Source organism: Chlamydotis macqueenii, chromosome 6, assembly GCF_036417535.1.
Source record: "Chlamydotis macqueenii isolate bChlMac1 chromosome 6, bChlMac1.mat, whole genome shotgun sequence".
NCBI lineage: Eukaryota > Metazoa > Chordata > Aves > Otidiformes > Otididae > Chlamydotis > Chlamydotis macqueenii.
Window position 1 is genome coordinate 26,755,518 of NC_141561.1, and position 19,745 is coordinate 26,775,262.

A 19,745-nucleotide genomic window follows, 5' to 3' on the forward strand; every position below is an offset into this window, starting at 1 on the left:
ACAGTGTTTGGTGGATGCATGGAAGGAATAATTGGTGGTTTATGTCCTTGTCCCCTGTGCAGCTTTGACATAGCTCCCATGGTTATTAACAAAAAACACATGCTTATACTCTGACTGCTGGTGGCAATACACTATCCCGTAACACAGGGGAGAGAGGACTGCAATATTCCAAAGCTTCCCGGGCACTTGAGATTGCTGAAAAATGAAATTTTATGGCCTCTACTGTGGTAATATGAGCCCAAAGAGAAGTTTGTTGGTAATTTCCTTTATCTGTCTCCCTAAGGACCTGTATCAATTTAACTACATATATGACTATAAACTAATGTAAATCCTCAAATCAACCCTTTATTTAATGTAAAAGAAGCTTGATTAACTTAAGTCAGTCAGCAAAATTGATCTAAATATATCCACAGTGGTATATAAACTACCAATATTTTAAAACATTTAATTTAAATTCATTCAGTTTTCTCACAAAGGCCAGGGCCCTTGGAAGTCACAGAAGATGTTCTGCCCAAGTCTGCTCAGTGAGGCTTAATTTAACTGAATCTATCACCATCTTCATGACATGTGAGCACTTTTGAAGTCAATGAGATCCCTAATGATTTTCTAGTTGTGTATTTAACTTGGGATCACTAGCAACACTTTTGAAAGCGTCCCTAAGAACTGTACTGTGGCTGAGAGGCTGCTCAGGTCATCTTTTTACAGAATTGGACACACATGCACTCTAAGAGCAGGACACCAGTATAAGTGATCCTGCCAACCTAGTCTGTAATATAATCTCTGAAAAATGGCCCATTGGCACCAGCTTCATTTACTATTTTTTTCTTTCTTCTGCTTTCAAATGAGTAGGCTTTCTATGGCCCAATAGTAGATGCCCAAATTCCCGTGTGGCCAGATTTGGTGTGTGAATCACATGCATCAAAGGAAAAGAAACAGGAAAAGGTTAGAGTAGTACTTTAAGCACCTTATCAAATATGTAGATTTGCAAGGGCTGGTGGAGAGACAGAGAAAGAGAGTTAGGTCCACGAAACAATTAGTAAGATGGCAGACTTCTTAAATGTAGCATAGAACCAAGACATACACTACATGCTCCAGCATTATTGAAGTTTTGGCAAACATCTTTACAAGATCCTTCTGCTTAGAAAAAAACTTAAGGAGGCCAGCACACTGAAATAAAAACTGTAAGTTAACTAGTTAACTTCAATACAGTACATAGCTTAAAAATCTTTCAAGAAGCCAAATACTTAGAACTTCTAATTTAATTGGAATCAACCCACATTAAAGTTGATTGCCAGTAATACTGCCAGTAAAAATAATCATAAACAAAGCATCAAACATTATAAAATAAGTGACAGCTTTTCATAAATTTCTGTATTTACAGGCCAGATTATAATATTCTGACTCATCTCCAAAAGCATTTCATTCCAAAACAGCTCACTTTTTTCAGTGATACTATTCTCGGTATGATTATTGGTATGTGGCCCAGGGAGGAAAGAAAATCCATCCTTCAGAAAAGTCATACAACTTTATACTGTGGACATTTGACAAACAAGGGAGATGAGAACTAGGCAAACTCTCTAGACAATGGTTACATCTGACCTTTGGAATCTTACTTGCTTTAACCTTGTCACAAAAAGACCTAAGAGCCACACATGACTCTCTTGATGTGCAAAGACCTTCTAACTTACATCAGTTACAACTGCATGCAAAGACCATATTTCTAAAATGTGATTCCCAACATCTTTTCCTTTCCCCACCCCACCTCAGACTTACCTGGTTTCATCAATATAAACTGCCTCCAACACAGATGCTGCATATTCAATATTCTTTTTTAAATCCACCACATTAATGTCACCCTTCTCCAGCTGCTTTACCAAGCATCTTAATCTGTGAAAAAGAAAAGAAAAATATCAATGCATTGCTTATATCAAATTTTAGGGCCTGTATTTTCTATTTGAAGTATTAGAATCAACACAATAGCCAATGTAGAGGCAACAGACCATTACTGCATCTCCTGTCTTTAAAAAAAAAATAAAAATGACCAGTTCTATGTTTTTACAGCTTTCTAAATTTGTAAGATCTATTAACAAAACACATATACACTCCAGTAAGTCAGAGCGGACCCAGTAACCACCATCAGAATGATTTTATATCAATTTGTGACATTACAATTATGCTCGAGTCTAATTTTGTTTAAATAATAAATAAAACTTGGCAAGTTGTCTTACTATAATTTTTCTGTGCTTAGAAGACGGAGTATAATTTTTTTTAATATCCACTATATACTGCTTCATTTCAATTTATTTAATTTTTATTTAGGCCTTGAGTATGTTTTTGCTGCAGAATTTGTATTTCTTATTAGTGTGAGCTAATGTGGAGCTTCATGGTTTCTGTGTTTACAGAAAATTCATCGTTATATCAGACGAAAGGTGGTGCCCACAACATTAAAAAAAATCCAAATATTTTCCCAAGTGTGCTTTTACTTTTAGTTTTGAGAACATTCTTTTACATTACAAACACGGACACACCCAAAGGGGATTTTGTAATGCATCAACTCACGCCTCTGTAGCAATACGTTTATACATATAAACTCCTTGAACAGGAGATTTTTCCTAAACACTCTGATGAGAACATTTCTGACACTGCTCAACTTACTTAACCATACAGAGTAGTCACAGCACTGGGGTGAAATGAAAACCTTAATCAGTAACTGTGTAGAGCTGGGACTAAACGGATGCTTAAAGACACATGGGCATTTTCCTTCTTTCTGCGCTATATCTCAGAGTTGAAATAACATACCACTTTGTATCATGTAAGATTAAGATTTCTGTAATTAAAGATACATCATTATTTTAATAGAATTTTAATGAAATAATCTTTTTTATGTGTATAAAATGTGAAAAAATTGTGTGAAACAAGTATTTAGTTAAAAAGTGGAATGAAATGGAGTCAGCACTAAGCTGACTTTACTTTCAGAAAAAAAGTCATATTTATTATGTGAAAGAGCATATATTAAAATGTACAATGTGCTATATAGTAACACATTATATATACTATATATTATTTTTAATGGGTGTATACAATATTTCACTGGACCTAATTAAAATGTATTCATTTTTAAAATGCAGTGATATTCAAAACAAATCTCTCATAAACTAGGAAAGTAATGTTCTGTCATAAAATCACATTCAGATTTTTTTTTTATTTTTATTTATTTGGCCTAAGTACAATTATGTCCAAGCCTGCAAGGATAATTTTAGCAAATGGAGTTTTAAAACCAATAGCCACAGTTCTCCAAAGTTTTAATTAAATTCAAATTAGCACAGAACATAATACAAGGCTCTTAGCAACCACATTTACTTGATATTTTACACAGTGCATTGCATATCGATGGAATGGAAAATGTAGTGTTAAACAATTTTCTCAGAGAAGTGAAGTGGGTGGATGAAATACTGTGGGAGTGCATCCCCTACACAGAAATAACCTTACGCACAGGGAGGCAGTTCCAGTACATAACTCTTTCCACTTTAAAGGTACCTAAACAGTGAAGAAACTCATAGAGATGCACCTTGCGATACCCAGTGCACACACTGTAACTCTCCTGGGATGTCTGCTTCTCAGTAATGCACACACACAGACACACAACCCCTCCTGCACACCAATGCCGAAATGCCCAGGTGAGTCTGGCAGCATCATCCCCACTACTCGCAAACAGCTGTAGGGTGGTTCTACTGTTCCCTCTGTGTTTGACTGAACATGTCTCTGAATCACACTTACCAAAGTAGAAGCATAAATGAATTTTAAAATGTAACATTTCACAGCAGGGGGTCATGCGAGGGTAGAACAATATTAGCTCAAAAACGCTTCAAATTCTACGGTTTCCAGTGCTTCTACGTTTTTTTTCAGGGCATAGATCAGATGACAGATATTATTTTTACCCTTGTAGGAGGAAAGGACGAGTCTCTAGGGGAGCCTTTAAGCCACAGTCTCGCTGCATAGGTGGCACTCAACCAATGTAACCTGCCCTGTTGTCATACCTCATATTCCAGGAGGAATGCAGAACACAGTAACAGACTGTGTAATTTGGAAAAGCTGCTAAGGCAAAGTTAAAGTGATTCTGAAGAGATTACAGAATCACAAAAGGACAAAATCCGTATAATTCAATGATGACCAGTGACTTTGTCATGTCATGCATCCATGCTTTTGGAGATGTCCTCAAAAGTGTCTGTAGCTGACCCAGTGCAGATCTATCATAGAACCACAGGATAGTTCTGGTTGGAAGGGACCTCCACCTGCTCCAAGTTTTTGCTCAAAGCAGGGCCAATCTCAAACATAGGTATAACTTCAAAGCTAGATCAAATTTCTCAGGGACATTTCCACTTGAGTTTTGAATACATGGAGATTTCACAAATTCTCTGGGCAATTAGTTTCAATGTTTAACTAGTCTCACAGTGAATTATTTTCCCCAATATCTAACTGGAATGTCCTTTGTGGCAGCTTGGTCCCAGTGGCCCCTGAACTCTGCTGTGCACTTCCAAGAAAAATCTCTCTCTTATCCACTATACAATTTCCCCCTAGGAAGATGGAAACAGCAACAAAATCCCTCCATAGTATTGCTGATCAGACACTTGTCAGGTGACAATCATGAGGTCTACCCAAAAGTCAGAAAATTGGAATTCAAATGCAGCAAAATTAAGTGGGTTATAATGGTGTACAAATGGTCTGTATATACTCAACACACTATGCATTAAAGCAAAATAGTCACAGAGCTTAAGAGATGAAATTTCAGTAATTAAACTAACATTTTAGTAAAGAATAAATATGTCAATTTGTAAGACAAACCATCAAGTGCTAAAATACTCTTAGCCCAGGATTCCACAACACAAAGAAAATTGTAAAAAGGACAAGGCAAAGTATCACAAAAGAATTATTACTCCAGCTACATTGGGTAGGATTTTTATTTCTTTGTTTTCTTCTAACTAAGTGTGATAAATTGAAAATAAACATGAGAAAAACCATTAGAAAACCTGAAATGCTACTTAATATTGGAGCTAGTTGTATTACCCTGCCTTTGAACTGTGCTATTAAGAAATAATAGCAACGAGAAAAAAAATTGAGGAGGTATTTTGTAAAATAAAAAAAAATGACTGAATTGTTTCCAAGTGCAAAGAAAATTGAATGCAGAGTTAATATGACACAACATGATAGAAAGAGATTTATAGAGAGAAAGAAGAAGATTATTTATTTCAGGACAACTGAAAACTGCATTTTAAAACTAGCAGTCCAGTTTGTAAGGGAGAAAGAGACATCTGCAATTAATAAAGGGAGTGGGTGGAGAACCATCTTCTGTCATATTGGGTAAACACCATGAAAATCGCTGTGGTATTAAATGTTTCTGTGGACAACCCAAATGCGCTCTGCTTCTACTTATTTTAACAGTGCCATCTGTGAGGTTACCAGAAGCACTGTTTCCCTCACCTGCCCATGCAGCTGATACCTGTGTCCAACAAGCTTTGAAGCTCACTCAGCAACACAGGCAAACTGGGAGAAAACAAGGATTTTACTAGGAGCCGAAGCAGTATGTTCTTGATTAACAACACTCAATTGTTCCCTCCTTGTCATTAAAATTCTCTACTTACCCCACACATGAATTAAAGTTTTGATACATCTACTGTAAGTTTCAGGGGTTGTACCAAATTAACTGAGGATAGATTTTAGCTTATTTGAGAAGGCTTCCTATGACAGTTTTGGTAACTACAGGGAAAAAAAAGGGATAAGGAATAAGTGATTAGGAATCAGTGAGCAAGAAACGCTTTTTGTAATACCATCATGAGAAAATGGTTTCTTCTATGGAATCAAGTAAAATCCAACAAGAGAAATACATTTGGAAATACTGAATTGTCCTAAATATAGATTAAAAAGATAACAAAGAAAGGTGCCATGGGTGGGATTACTTGAGAAGTAAATAAGGCAGAGAAGCAGATGAGCTAGACAATTTCAATTTCAGATTTTGAAGATTGTGTTTTCCTTTTCCAAGGGAAAGTTACCAGTGATCACTGAGAATAAATGACAGTTAAAGGCTCAGCTTAGTCTTCAAGAACCAGAAGAGGAAAATTCAGCCTGAAGTAAACTTCTGAGACTGAGAAAAACAACCCTGTGTCTGCTTTCCCAAAGACTGCCTTTATCTGCCCTCTGAGTCTCCCCACGATCGAGCATTGCAAAGAAACAGCTTTCTAACTTACACATCTGGACATCACTTAAAACTGTTTTGGAAACTTTGCACAAAAACCCTGGCTTTTGCCACAGATTCTATTAAAGGGGAAGTGAAATAAACTGTAAAAAGAAAACTGTAAACTAACCCTGCTTCCTATTACATTTTGAAATTAAATGAAGTCACTGTTGAAGGATAGGCAAGGAACACATGGATAATTCTTTGAAAATAATAAACATATGCTAATACTAATTACAGAGAAACAGTTATTCATATTAATATTCAATAATCACAATGACAGTTTAAAAATTATCTGTGTTGGTTAATTCAACTCCAATTAGAAGTTGTAAATCGTTACGTTCCCATGAACTAGTTGAGAAAAGCTTAGTTATGTGCCAAAGGTGTTAATTCCTTGAATATGATCAAATATTGACAATGTGTTAGCAACTTAAAGGACAGAACAAATTATTATTTTCTGTAAACAATTGTTTCACATTTTGCTTGGACTATTTAATATTGAAAAAGAAAATGAAGTGGATAATTGTAATCCTTATTATACAAGTTATTGGATCCTCTAAAGGAACATTACAAACTAAAAGTGGGCTGATATGTAATGTGAAATTAAAAGCAATGAGGAGGAAAGTAACCATATTCTGACAATATGGTTAGTCACAGTTTAAACATCACTAGTTTTCAAAAACTTTGGGGAAGTGGGAAATTTTCCTCTAAAACTATTTAAAATTAAAACTGGAAAATAGTTTTGCTACCTGTAGTGATCCTTGTAATAATCAGTTGAATAACTGAACCTGTAGAAAGCATTGCTCAGCCAGTAGTTCCTCAGCTTTCAAAGGCAGAAGTTACATAGCTGGTTTAGATAACTACACATGTGAGATTCAGGAAAATAATGGAATTAGGAGAAATATAAAATGGGAATAGCCAAACTTCATCTTCGAAAAGTCACAACAAATAGAATATATCACTATTGCACTTGAATTCTAAAATTCCCTACAAAAATTGCCCAAATTCCAATTATTTTATGTGAATTCATGTAATTGGAATTTTACACTTTTTTATTAAGAACATGCATGTATAAAATAAATCTTTACCGAAATACACGAGTCTCCCAATAAATACTTTAAAATAACATAGATCAAAAATAAAAAATAAATTGTAGTAATAACAATCAACCATACACAAAGTCCATGCTCTCACTTTTTCAAGTAAAAAATTATAATATATGGATTACTAGAAATCTTTTATTATGACAAAGGATATAAGTCCTTTTTTATGCTTTCTGCAAGATGGAAGATAAATACTGACTATGAAAAAGAAAAATCCCAGGTACAGTTGTAATATTGTAATACATGTCTATAAAATACGAGACTTCATTATACAAATGGATGAGAGATACCGGAGAAACACCCAGAATATGGTAATAAAGATTCAAGAATGATCCCTTTGGGCAGCCACTCCTGTTCCCTTGCTCCTACCTGCAGTTACAATGTGGCCAACTAACAGGGCTCCAAAATGGCCCGCCTCTGCTTCCAATATTTTATATTATGGTAGGAAAAAACATGCTGATACAGGAACATTGTCCGAGTCAAGGCAAGACCAGCTTGTCCATGGCGAGCAAGGATTAGATCCAACAGCTCTTAATGTGCATTTAACTTCTCTGAAATCATAAAAGATGTTGTTTTAAATGCAGTTACCTAATATTTCTTTTAATTAGAGGCACTGTCTCTCAATAAATTTCAATACTGAGAAATGCAAGAAAGATATATCACATTTTCAGTGCTGCAAATACATTTTATGAAATTACTTCTCAGTCACCACTGTGTTTGAGCATATGCACAGGAAGCCTTGTGGTTGCTAAGGGTTTCACGAATCACACTCATTTCATGATTATTTTAAGCACTATGAGTGGTACACACTGATCTGTAATTATGATTCAGTCATTAGAGAATAAATATTGAATATGCTGGTAATTCAGATAACATTTTGATATACCAAAACTTCAGTTTCATATTGAAGAATTAAAATAGTTCCGGACCTATATAACACACACTGGAAGTTACATCTTCTTAATTATAATACTCTGCATTTTCATGGTGATAGAATTCCCTTGGTTGTTTAGATATTGACCATGTTTATGCAAGGTGAAGTGGTTTTCCTTCAGGCAGGCATTCTCTATTAGGCTTCAATTCATTTTATCTTAATCATCCTACAAATTTTCATATTATTAAACACTCTAATACTGTATAAATATTATCCTTTGGGTCTCATTTAGTAACAGGTTTGAGTGTTTTTAAAGGCTTAATCAAAATTCAGACAAAATTCCTAAGTTTTCTTTAGCACCTAGTTGAAATCACAGAAAGCCATGGAGTGTCACACAGTTGAAACCATAAACTGATCCAAGCTCTCTAAAGCATTTTTTAATTTTTGCATAATTCTCAACAAACCTGATCAAACCACTTACAAGTGCCTGAGAAGCCTTAGTGTCTTTATCTCAATAACACTAAAGGTCTGCAGCTACCTTACACCATCATCTCCATCATCACCACCTGCTGCTCTAGAGAGGCGCCCCAGAGGAGGAGGTTTATCTGGGATTCTGTTGCTGCTGCTCTTCCCTGCTATCTCTCTCACCTCCCCTAGTAACTTAACCGTCCCCAAAACTAACTTTCACTATTAGAGTCAATGTATGCCATCTGCACAAATTCTCACATGTGTGAATTCATGTCACCTTCCTTTGCACACACCCAAGACACAGAATGAAATCTATTTCAGCCAAGCTTTAAGTGTTTTTCAAACTTTTCTCCCGCTTCTGCTAATGAACCATCACCAATGCTAATTTGGCTCCTCTGTTCAATTGCTTTCCATGTTGAAGCTTAATGAAAAAAAACCTCAAACTTTGAATTACTTACTATGAACATACATTCAGGTGTTTTATCAGTTTTCTATTAGATCCAACAAGTAACTAACCAGTCTTTTCTTATTCTAAACTCTATGACTGTTTCTATTGCCTCAACGTCCATTTCCATTATTTGATATTCCCATTTCACAGTCAATCCATGAAAGCAAAGACAAATAATGTCCTATAATCTATAGGACTGATTTTTAAATTGCAAATTATCTTTCTAATGGATTTTGCTGAATATTTATTTTTGTCTGAAGAATGACATTTGATCTACAATGTTCCCCTGAATTGTATAGACACTACATAGAGTGCTAGCTAAAGCTATTTCACCCTGAAGTTGTCAAATACTTGAGTAGTCTGTATGTCTCAAAATCTTCATCATAATCTAGCTAAATTCACTATCAACAAAAAAAAACCTGAGAAATCAAATGTAAACTCATCACCTGCCAGAAATCATGCTTGAAGATGATGGAAGATTTTCAGTACATCTTACTTGCTGGAGCTGATGTGCTAAACACACAGAAAAGGCATGTAGCCCTTATTCCTGAGAGCCGTTTAAAAAGCTTCATTTTTCCTGCAGACAGCAGCTTTGAGCACAGTGATTGAAGAGGAGGCTAAAGGCAGAAGTTAAGCCTCTAAATCTTCCAAAGCAGTTCTCTCCAGTATTTAAAAAAAAAAAAATGTTCCACGGCAGAAGGGTATTTCTAAATAGATCTTCTCACACTCACATTTGAATGTTGGCACTACCTTCCAGCAAGGAACTTGTATCCAAACCTCTGTACCAATGGAAATTATCAAAGGAGCACAGGCCCAGCACATCTCACTGTCTGTGCCTCAGAGGAACACTTTCATCCCTACTTCACAGCTCCCAATCACCACAACTGCATCTCCCATACTTTTAAGAAAGACCATGACCTACTTGTGCCCCAGGGATGGTCACAGAGTCATGCGAAATGTCTGCTGTCTTAAAAGAGTTCCTGCTAGAAGGCATTTCTCCAGACAACAGTATTATGCTACAAACCTTCTCCCCTTCACATGATCCAGACTATTTTAATATGATTGTGATTCACGAAATATTCGATCTCATCGCACAAACCAGCAAATGGAGTCTCTCTTGTCAGCAACTAGATAAATTTAATGATCTGAAAATGTTTGTCTTCTCCTTCTCATGTTCCGTCTGCTGCCCAGTACTGCTAGAAACTATGTTTTGCTTTAGTTGCTTTTGAAACTCATAGATGAGATAGTAACCTCCCATGCAGTGGTACCTTATCAATTTATAAATTATCATGGAATCATGGAAAATGGATCTCATTACTCTCTCTTTTATTCTGTCTCTCCTGTCATTCACCCTGAAGTCACTGGTATACGCATCCTGAATCAACATGCTGAGTATCTCCTTCATTCTTTGGGATCAGAAAATCTGTGTTGAAGAATGTTGATACTCATACAAAGAGCATGCAAAGAGGTATAAAGTCCTTCTAGAAACATTAAGAACAAGCCATAATACAAAAGGTCAACTGACACTCTTTAATTTAAGATTACATTAAACAGAACTGCAAACTTTGTACTTAAAATATTTTCTAGACTTCTACTAAGAAAATAAGTTGCTATCATTGTGAAGGCTTTGGAAAGTCTTTTTGGTGCAATTCCTGCAATGAAAGGGACAGAATATTGGTAAGTGTTAGGCACTAAAAATAACATCATTGCTCAACGATCAAAGAATATTCATCTACGACACTTAACACAAGTATCCTCTCCTCTACTTGATAAAGTCACACATGAGCAACAACCCAGGAAAAATTGTTCATTAACATTAAAATAACAGCACTTTGTTCTGTGATTTCTCTGTGGAATCACACTACATGAAATACTATATATTCTGTATATAATTTACATTTTGATTTCCCCAAGATAGAAATGAGAACCAGGACAGAATTTCCTTGCTTCATAACACAGGTCAACATACACAAATGTGGCCAAACCTTTGGAGCTAACACTTCTGGCAACTTTTAAATTTGTTCCATTAATAGTTACAGATTTTTTGAGACATCAAGGTGTAGAACCTTGGTCCTGGTAAATAATTGGGGTCTTCTGTGCTTATTTACGAATGGTTTTATATTTCTTTCTGACCTGTTGACTTCCACAGGCAGAGCATGAAATACAGTACCATTTGGTTGCTAGTATACCATCTTCCATTCCCTTTCTCTCAACATACATACAACTTATCACTGATGTTATATTAGGTCAATAGAGGTTACAAAAAGACCTATATAAAAATACATTACAGAAGAAAAGCTTTTGAAATGGCAGTGCCTCATATTCAGTCTAAGAATATGGTCAGACATGGTGTCCCAGCTGTCTCTCTCTGCCCAATTCCATCCCCTTTTTTCTAGAAATTATTGCCATCATGTCTGACAGCACCAGCACAAGTGTAACAATATGTCTTCAACCCGATACTATCAAAACAATCTGATTCATTTTCAATATAGTTTACAATAGGAAGATTTCTACAGAATTTCTTCCACAGAACAAGATTAAGGTTGAATCAAGGTAGTTGGATCAGCTGGCCTAACACATCAACATAACAACCGACATGATCCTACTTCAATCCAAGCTCTAACCTGTCATTTGGTTTAGAAGTCCTACTGTCCTACTTATATCAAATTTAAAAATTTGAAGTGCCAGAATATACAAGTTATACTTTTAATATATAATCACACCTCCAGGTGGAATGACAGAGCAAATTTATCTTGAATTCTGTTTTTAAAGTGTACTGTGAGTTCTGAGGAACAAAGTACAGATCTCTATTTATTGGGATAAAATTGTGAAATGTAAAAAAATACAAATACTTACATTATGAACTATTACAAACTATTGAATAAGATGTTAAAACAATTTAAGAGTTATCGTAGTCTGCCTAAAATGTGGTAGAAAAAATACCACCACCTTAATTCAGAGGGTTTTTTTACTGACTAATTAAGAGCTTCAACAAATCTCTTTTCACTAAAAGAATTTTTCATTCAAAAGACAGAGCAATACAAATGCTTTAGCACAACAGCTGTAAAAAAAAACAGTACAATTTTGCTGTAAAATCACTACCATCTCAGTGGTTCTGAATGAAGGATATAGTACATGTAATGTATATGGCAATGTAAAAATATGAATAGGGTTTTTATTTAAAATTGCAATACTGCAATTAAAATTAAGGAAAAAAAAATAGGAGATATAAATCCAGCACTCTATGTTATGTGTGAAACTAACTTCTGGCATTTGGAATTGTTAAAAATAAATGTTCTGCTGAAGAATTGCCAAATCAAAGTACTTCAAAGTAGGTCTTGAAAATGAGAAGTAGAATATTAGAAAGCACACTTGAGAGCTGCATAAATGTTTAAAAGAGGAAAGAATCAAGAGGATGAACTTTTTTTCCATTATTCTTTAAGAATGATCATAAACAGGATGAAATGTAACATGACCATTCCTACACATCTGAGCTTGATCTAGGATTTGTCTAAATGAGAAACTAAATTTGAATTAAGGTCAGGTAAGAAACTGAAATTCACTCTCTTTCCTTGAATAGCACCATCTTTGAACACTTCAGAATGACTAGAATGACACAGGAACAAGTTCCTGGAGCTCATCAGGAAGAATATTTCCCAAAAAGTCATTCTTGAACAATATCATATTAAACTAATTATCTAGCATATAGTATATATGCTATATATATATAGGGCTATGTGCATATTGGCTTTGGTTCTGGAAATAGTTCTGACTGGAATTGTAGTAAACCAAATTTTAAAATCATCAGTTGTTAATGCGTGGTATACAACTGCCATTTTCCATTTTTCGATATACAGGGTTCAGGTTTGTAGGTCTGGGAAGGGAAACTGGATTAGAGGTCATTCCTTAGTTGCTGGTGTTTCCTTTGCCTTAATTCATGATACCATAAGAGTTTCCCCTATTCCTCACACATTTAACAAAAACAGTTAATAAAAACTGTTAGAGCATTATGCAGAAAGTAGGAAGCTTCAGCCTTACTCAAATCTAAAGAACATCATGATGGGACAGGCCACCAGCCTTACAACAGAATTGCCTAGGTTATTCTCTACTGCACTCAGGACTTTGATGAATTTGGGTCTTTCTTCTCACACAACCCACAAAGTGCTTTAACTCATCCGTCCCGATAAGATGTACGAACCCCAACTGCTCTTCACATTGTCTTGCTTGATTTGAAACAGGCTATTAAACCAGCCTGATTATCAGTATAGTCACTAAAAAGTGACAATATTTTCCTGGCTTCCAATATGTTCCATGTTTGAAGTGGAGCCTCCCTCAAAAGGTGTAGTCCAGAATCTATCATGAAAAGTGTTACTTTTGTCTTGTTTGTTTTTTTTTAAACTAAGAATATTTAGCATAGACTGTAATCCAACTCCAAGATATTTTAATCTTTTCTGCCTCATCATACATGTAGCTGACTGTAATTTGCCTGTTTACATATATTTTACACATATTACAAGCAGATCAGATTGAAAATTCAGAACCTAGTGCTCAAACTGATCATGACAATCTTCAAAGAATATTCATTATCAGAATAACATGGAAATTACACTTGTTGATCGAGAATTTTGAGGTAGACAGCATTTTACTTAACACCTCTGTATCTACAGGTGAAAGAAAACATAACACAAAAGACACCTCTTGGCCTGAACAGATTACAGCAGAATTTTTCAGAATGTGTCATGTTTCCTACAGAAGAGACACGTTTCCATCTTTATTTTAGAAATAATGTTCTTTCAATTAGTTATCAATCAGTTCTAAGGAGCTGCACCATTGTACAACTGTCCCTGCTAACTAAAGCATCAGATCTAGCACTCTTTTGTACAGGAAAGTACATGGACTGTGTCTTATAAAGCACCTCTTGTGCTCTTATGGCAAAAAAAAACTCACTAAAAATAATTCTAAGGCTTTCTGTCCAACACAATGACCATCCTTCTTAGTTGCTAAATGATACACTGCTCCATTACTTCCTAAAAAAAGTCCTACAAAATGAACCACATAACTAAACTCATCCAGCTATATTTAATTACTTGTGAAATTGCTTAGAAATGTTCTGTTATCTGCACAAATACTATACCAGAAAAGGCTTTCAGCTGGAAAATTACTGGGCTTCTAAGCAAGCTGTGATTTATAAGAAAATTTCAAAACCAGCTTTTAATAACATAAAAATCAGTTCTTAATGTCTGTGCCTTTCTAGAACTCAGAAATTAAAACCTGAATTCTTAAGGTGATGACAGTACAAATACAACATCCCTAAATGTACTCCTCTAGGGACATGAAATCTAACCTGAAAAGTTCAGCTCTCTTTTGGTCATGACTAACGTAATTGCTAAATTGTGCTTCACTTTTCACAGCTCTACTGAATGAATCACTATCCTTCAGTCTCTCTGCAAAGCCTTCACATTCCTTTCAAGTAAGAACCTGGCTACTTTTTAATTTCAAAATAGAAGACTATTAAATTATTGACGCAATGGTATAAGATAATATTTGTTTACATCCTTACTAAGGATTTAGAAAAAGCTTGTGTGTATAAAAAATCTAAATAGGTAGTAAAACAGTTTGTTCGCAAACTACATACTGTGATTTGTCTGTCATATTCTCAAACAATATATTGTTTTGTTCTCCATGGCTTTTCAGATTCTTCTATTGCAGCATATTTTTAATTAGAATTTTCAGTTTTGAAATCAAATTATTCACTTTAACTTTAATCTAAAATAACATTACTCAGAGAAGTAAGCCAGTAGTTTGCCCAAGAAAAACAAGCCAGCTTTAATACACTAGTGATCAACTTAGGCATCGATCATGAGGGAGTGCTTACTTGAATAAAGACCATCGAGAAATATTAGAGCAAAGTATACAGGAGTTAAATTTCATAAAATTAATGCAAATGAGAGAGTGCCTTGTTCAGTAGTCTCCTATCAATACATTGCTTTCACTTGCAGATATCTACATAATGTCTTGAGTATACAATGCAGGACGTTCTTGAATGGATTATGGTGAAAGGAAAACGAAGTATGATGCTAATTAACAGGTCAGTTCCAGTGAATGTGGCTTTGCATGTGTGCCTTGATCAAGCAAGCCACAAAAATAAAAGCTCAGGGTTAATGAGAGTTTTTACAGCCTGTTTGATAGGGATGAAAACTCTCTAAGACTTCATTGCCATTACAGATTGAGAATAGTCACATTAGAGTGCCACCCAGTAACTGCTAAAGTCTGTCTACGTGCTTATATGGGTTGAATATCAGGGTCAGGACCCTGCCTGGCTATCTGCTATGCAACGTTCAATAATACTGTATTTGATCATACTAGGAAGCGAATCTTCTAAGCCATTTTATATCTATCTCAGTTCATTATTTCAGTGGGTTTTTCTAGTCAATCTGCTGACTAGAAACTCAATTGTAAGGAACATTAAAGGAACTTGTGGACTCTAACCTTGACTCAAGGATTCAAGGATATAGTTCTGAAAGATGTGTGAGAGATTTCAGTGCTAACATTGGCCAGAGATTTCCATTTCATGCAGTGATACACACACAAAGAAAGAGAGAGAAAAAACCAACCACATTTCCTACCATAGAGAGGATGCACCTCAAAAGAAAATTATGGAAAAGCAAAAGGATTGCAAAACACTCAGCTGGGAAGTAAATACATAGCTGGAAACTTTGCTGCAGCTTATTAAAAACTTTGTAGTGTCAAAGTTGTTAGAGGTATTCCCATATATAAACAAATTAAATACACATTGAAGTAGAAATGGTGCACTCACCATGAGGCTGGGGGATCAAACCAAACAATGAAGAGATCTAAGTCTACATTTTTAACATGTAAGGCAAACGCAACAGCTGTTAAAAGATGGATTTACTTACTTTTTAGGAACCTGTGTTGAAATGCCTGATTGACTAACTGAGGATGCAAGAAAGTCAGGTAAAAGCCCTCCTCTGCTGTAGTCCGTCAAGGAACATGAATGAAATGCGAACAAGCCAGAGAGAGATACTGATATTTAATACTGTAAATAAACTAGCAAAAAAAATTTGTTTATATATTTTTATGAAGAAACTTGCTCAACGCTCAATAATGTTAAATTGTAGTGAGGTATGTGGGAACAGCTAATAGTTATGAAAAAGCAGGTACATGTGCACCCAAAAGAAAGATATAATCCATGGCACAACTGTTTGGAGAATAAAGGACTAAGTATTTTGTATCATTTTTCTATTCATCTTTAGCTTTTATTATCTTTGAAATTTGCTGTCTGACAAAATGTGATTCTAACTCTGCACAGATCAGCATATATCTTAAAATACTACTAATATTCTACTGTTGGATACATGTAATGCATTTTACATAAAGACAAAATGTAACTAAAGTCAATGTAATAATTTTTCTCCTGTAGATCCTAGATCAGATATTAAAGAAAGGCATTTGTATTACAGTGAATCAGATTTACTGTGAAGTTAATCCAGGGAGTGATTTAAAGTATGCTTTTCCATAAAATAACAGTTTTCTACTCTTGTTTTCAAATTGTACTAGTACATAAATACTTGTTTAAGCTTTTCATTCACTATGATTATTATTTTGAGGTCATGCCAACTGCATTTAGTTTAAATTTTAATTTAGAATAGTTAATCTCAGACTCCTTTCTACAATACTCTTACTAAAGTTCAAACGGGAGCACCATTAAACAAACAAACAGAAAACAGTGGAATAAGATATTCTTGGAGTACAAAGAAATAAGCCATTTCAAAACTGATCTCACAAAATGACAACAATAACTCTCAAAGAGGGTTAATCAAAAGAAGATCTAATTATTTTGTGCTAATAGAGTTGGAGGTGCTTACTCAACCACAGCAATTCTGCTAGATTCCAATATATTGAAAATAGAGATCTTGGCACCTCAACCACAAACATGATTACAGAAATGACATTAAAATTTACTAAACTTTTCACGACCTCATTTATACTATCTAGTTGTCTGACATGGATTTCAATTATTTTTGCAGTAGGAGGAATTAATTCATTCCACTCAGAGGCAGAATTGCTTGACATGCAGATATATACTTGATCATAGATTGACGTGAGCCCCCAAATCTGACAGCATATAATTTAATCATGGGAATAATTAACTTGTGAGGTGGATTTCTGAGTTTTACCTCTCTGTGGCTTATCACCTCTGGTTTCAATCAGACTGTCCTAAAATTTAACGCTGAAAATCTAGGCTGCAATTATTTTTCATTAATTACATTAATCTCACAAGTCTAACTGCACTGTGCACCTACAGACCCTTTTCTTTCAGAAGCCTGTGAAAGCCGCTGAGTAAAGCAATTCAGATTTTTTTAAACACCAGTACTTGTTGTTCAATTTAGCCCAAAGATATAGAAATACAAGTGCAAAGATTATAGCAATAAAATCTGTATCTTTTCCTCTGCCTTACCATTCATTCCAAATTGCCTCCACCTCTGACCAACCACAGGCATTTCCCTGCTCTCTCCATGTACTCCCACCAGGGCTCATTGACACCCACTGTCCACTTTCTGTTCTAGTTGTGATCCTTAACCCATTTAGCATTCCCTCTAATCTTGGGGCCAGGCATGTGAAAGCCAAACTTTGCTCCTACAGGCCTTCCTTCACTTAGGTCCCTCGACACCTGCTCTGAACTGAGCCTGGTCCTTTCCAGATTTGTTTCTTGGATTTTGGTGGTTTTTCGCTGCCATTCAACTCCCTGCGCTCAAACAGGTATGTCAAAGAGGTGAACTGAGGAGCATTGCAACCAAGAGGGCATTTTCCCTCACCTTACCTTTCATCTACAAAATATGCTACACATAACTGTATGGCTGACATAGTGAGGAATTAATTTTATTAATATACATCTATAGTTTGACTTTAGATGTATGATTTGACCAAATTTTTTCAGGTCTTTATATACAATGATATGAAAGTAACATACCTGCAACTATATAACAGTCGAGTTGCTAGGCAAGGCAGCTTCCTATAGATAATTCTTGTGAGTCCTGTTCTAATGACAACACAGGTATTTATTTTCAATCTTTAACTGATGCAAAGCAAATAAATAGGAAATGTTGTATGTTCTCTAAAATTTAAGGCAACTGTTTCCTAGATCTTTATCACTCTGCAATATCATGCCAATGTCAGTAAGAGCGTTAGTCATCACAGGCCAGAATTTAAGTTGGTATTAATCTCAGAGAACGCAGCTGAGTTATATCAGTTTACATGATATAACATGTGTTTTCTGATGCATTTTAGTATGGTGACATGAAGAAACAAAATCAGTGTTTTCTAGGTGAAGACTATCTGCACTGAATTTTTTTTAGTTCAGCATATATTCAAAGTTTCATTACAAAGTCACTGATCAACTTCAATTATGATGGCAGATACGAAGGGTTGCTTAGAAATACATGAATAGCTCATGCATATAATAAAGATATATAGATTAACAGTTCATGAAAGATGTTTTACTGCTGTCACCAGTGAAGCACAATTCATGCTTCAAATGCACTTAATTAATTTGCAATGCTCTCCAGCAACGTTTCAGTCCCGAAAATACATAAAATAATAAATCACATCAGTTTGAGATAGTAAATCCTGTACTCTATCTTCTTTTCACTTCATTTCACAGGCCTAGCTGACAAAGAATTCAAGATGGACTCTTTTGAGAATCCCCAGCATGAGCAGAGCTACGCCGGTGTCCCACAGAGCCAAAGCAGCAGATGGCTGAGCCAGGACACTGGTGTCAGCAAGGTGGGACTCTGGGACTTGTGAGACAGAACAGCTCTCCCACACACAGAAGGATTAATTGCATAAGTATTTCTCAAAGAACACAAGTACCAAGCTGTCTTTTACTATATCTACATCTACATACCCAGATACTGGAAATCGTGACTTAGCACGAAATGTCACTGAGAGTAACCTTTCCTTTCCTCACTGCTATTCTTGTTACATACCAAGAATCGATTTGATCAGGATAGCTGGTTTCTGTCGCAAAGCTGGGGGTTTTTTTTCAGCAATGTAGCCTCTTCTAAGCTCCAAATTATAAATTGGGTACGTGACAGAATGTTTTTGAAATGGCATGAAATATTCTAAGAGGGAAACACATAATCTTTAAGAAAATAATTATTTGATTTTGCAATTGTTTTATGAACAGTCCATTTAACTCCACCAGATTTCTACTAGTAGAAGGCTTAAAAATTATGATTTAAACTACCAGTTTTAGGTGTCTTAAAAAGCAATCCAAATTTTCCTTTCTTTGATGGTGATGGGATAAATGCTACCTTAAGCATCACTGCGTTTTTCAGTAGCATCCCTTATAACACTGTAAATGTAATACATGTAAGGTCTAGGTCTGCTTTGGAAATTATAATTACTTTTTCTTTAGATTTGGTCCATGGTTTTCTTGTGATGAATAAGGCAGTTTGTGAGTTGCCTTTCTGAATCTTGTCAGCACTTCCTAATCCTACATTTGTAAAACTGTGGCACTTTTCCAAAACGTATTGTCTCATAAATCTTATTTAAACAGAAAAATCTTGAAACAGTATTTTGTGGACCTACATCAGTGAATGA

The 19,745-nt window shown here is 35.3% G+C and overlaps 1 protein-coding gene across 2 annotated transcripts in view; it reads right to left on the minus strand.

Annotated features, from left to right (window-relative positions):
- Positions 1-19,745, minus strand: part of PDE1A (phosphodiesterase 1A) — a 160,894-nt gene that overhangs the window by 62,795 nt on the left and 78,354 nt on the right. For both annotated transcript variants that reach the window (XM_086751009.1, XM_086751010.1), the window contains one exon: positions 1,774-1,887. In XM_086751009.1, the coding sequence (XP_086607135.1) occupies positions 1,774-1,887 (114 nt within the window). The remainder of the gene's footprint in view (positions 1-1,773; positions 1,888-19,745) is intronic.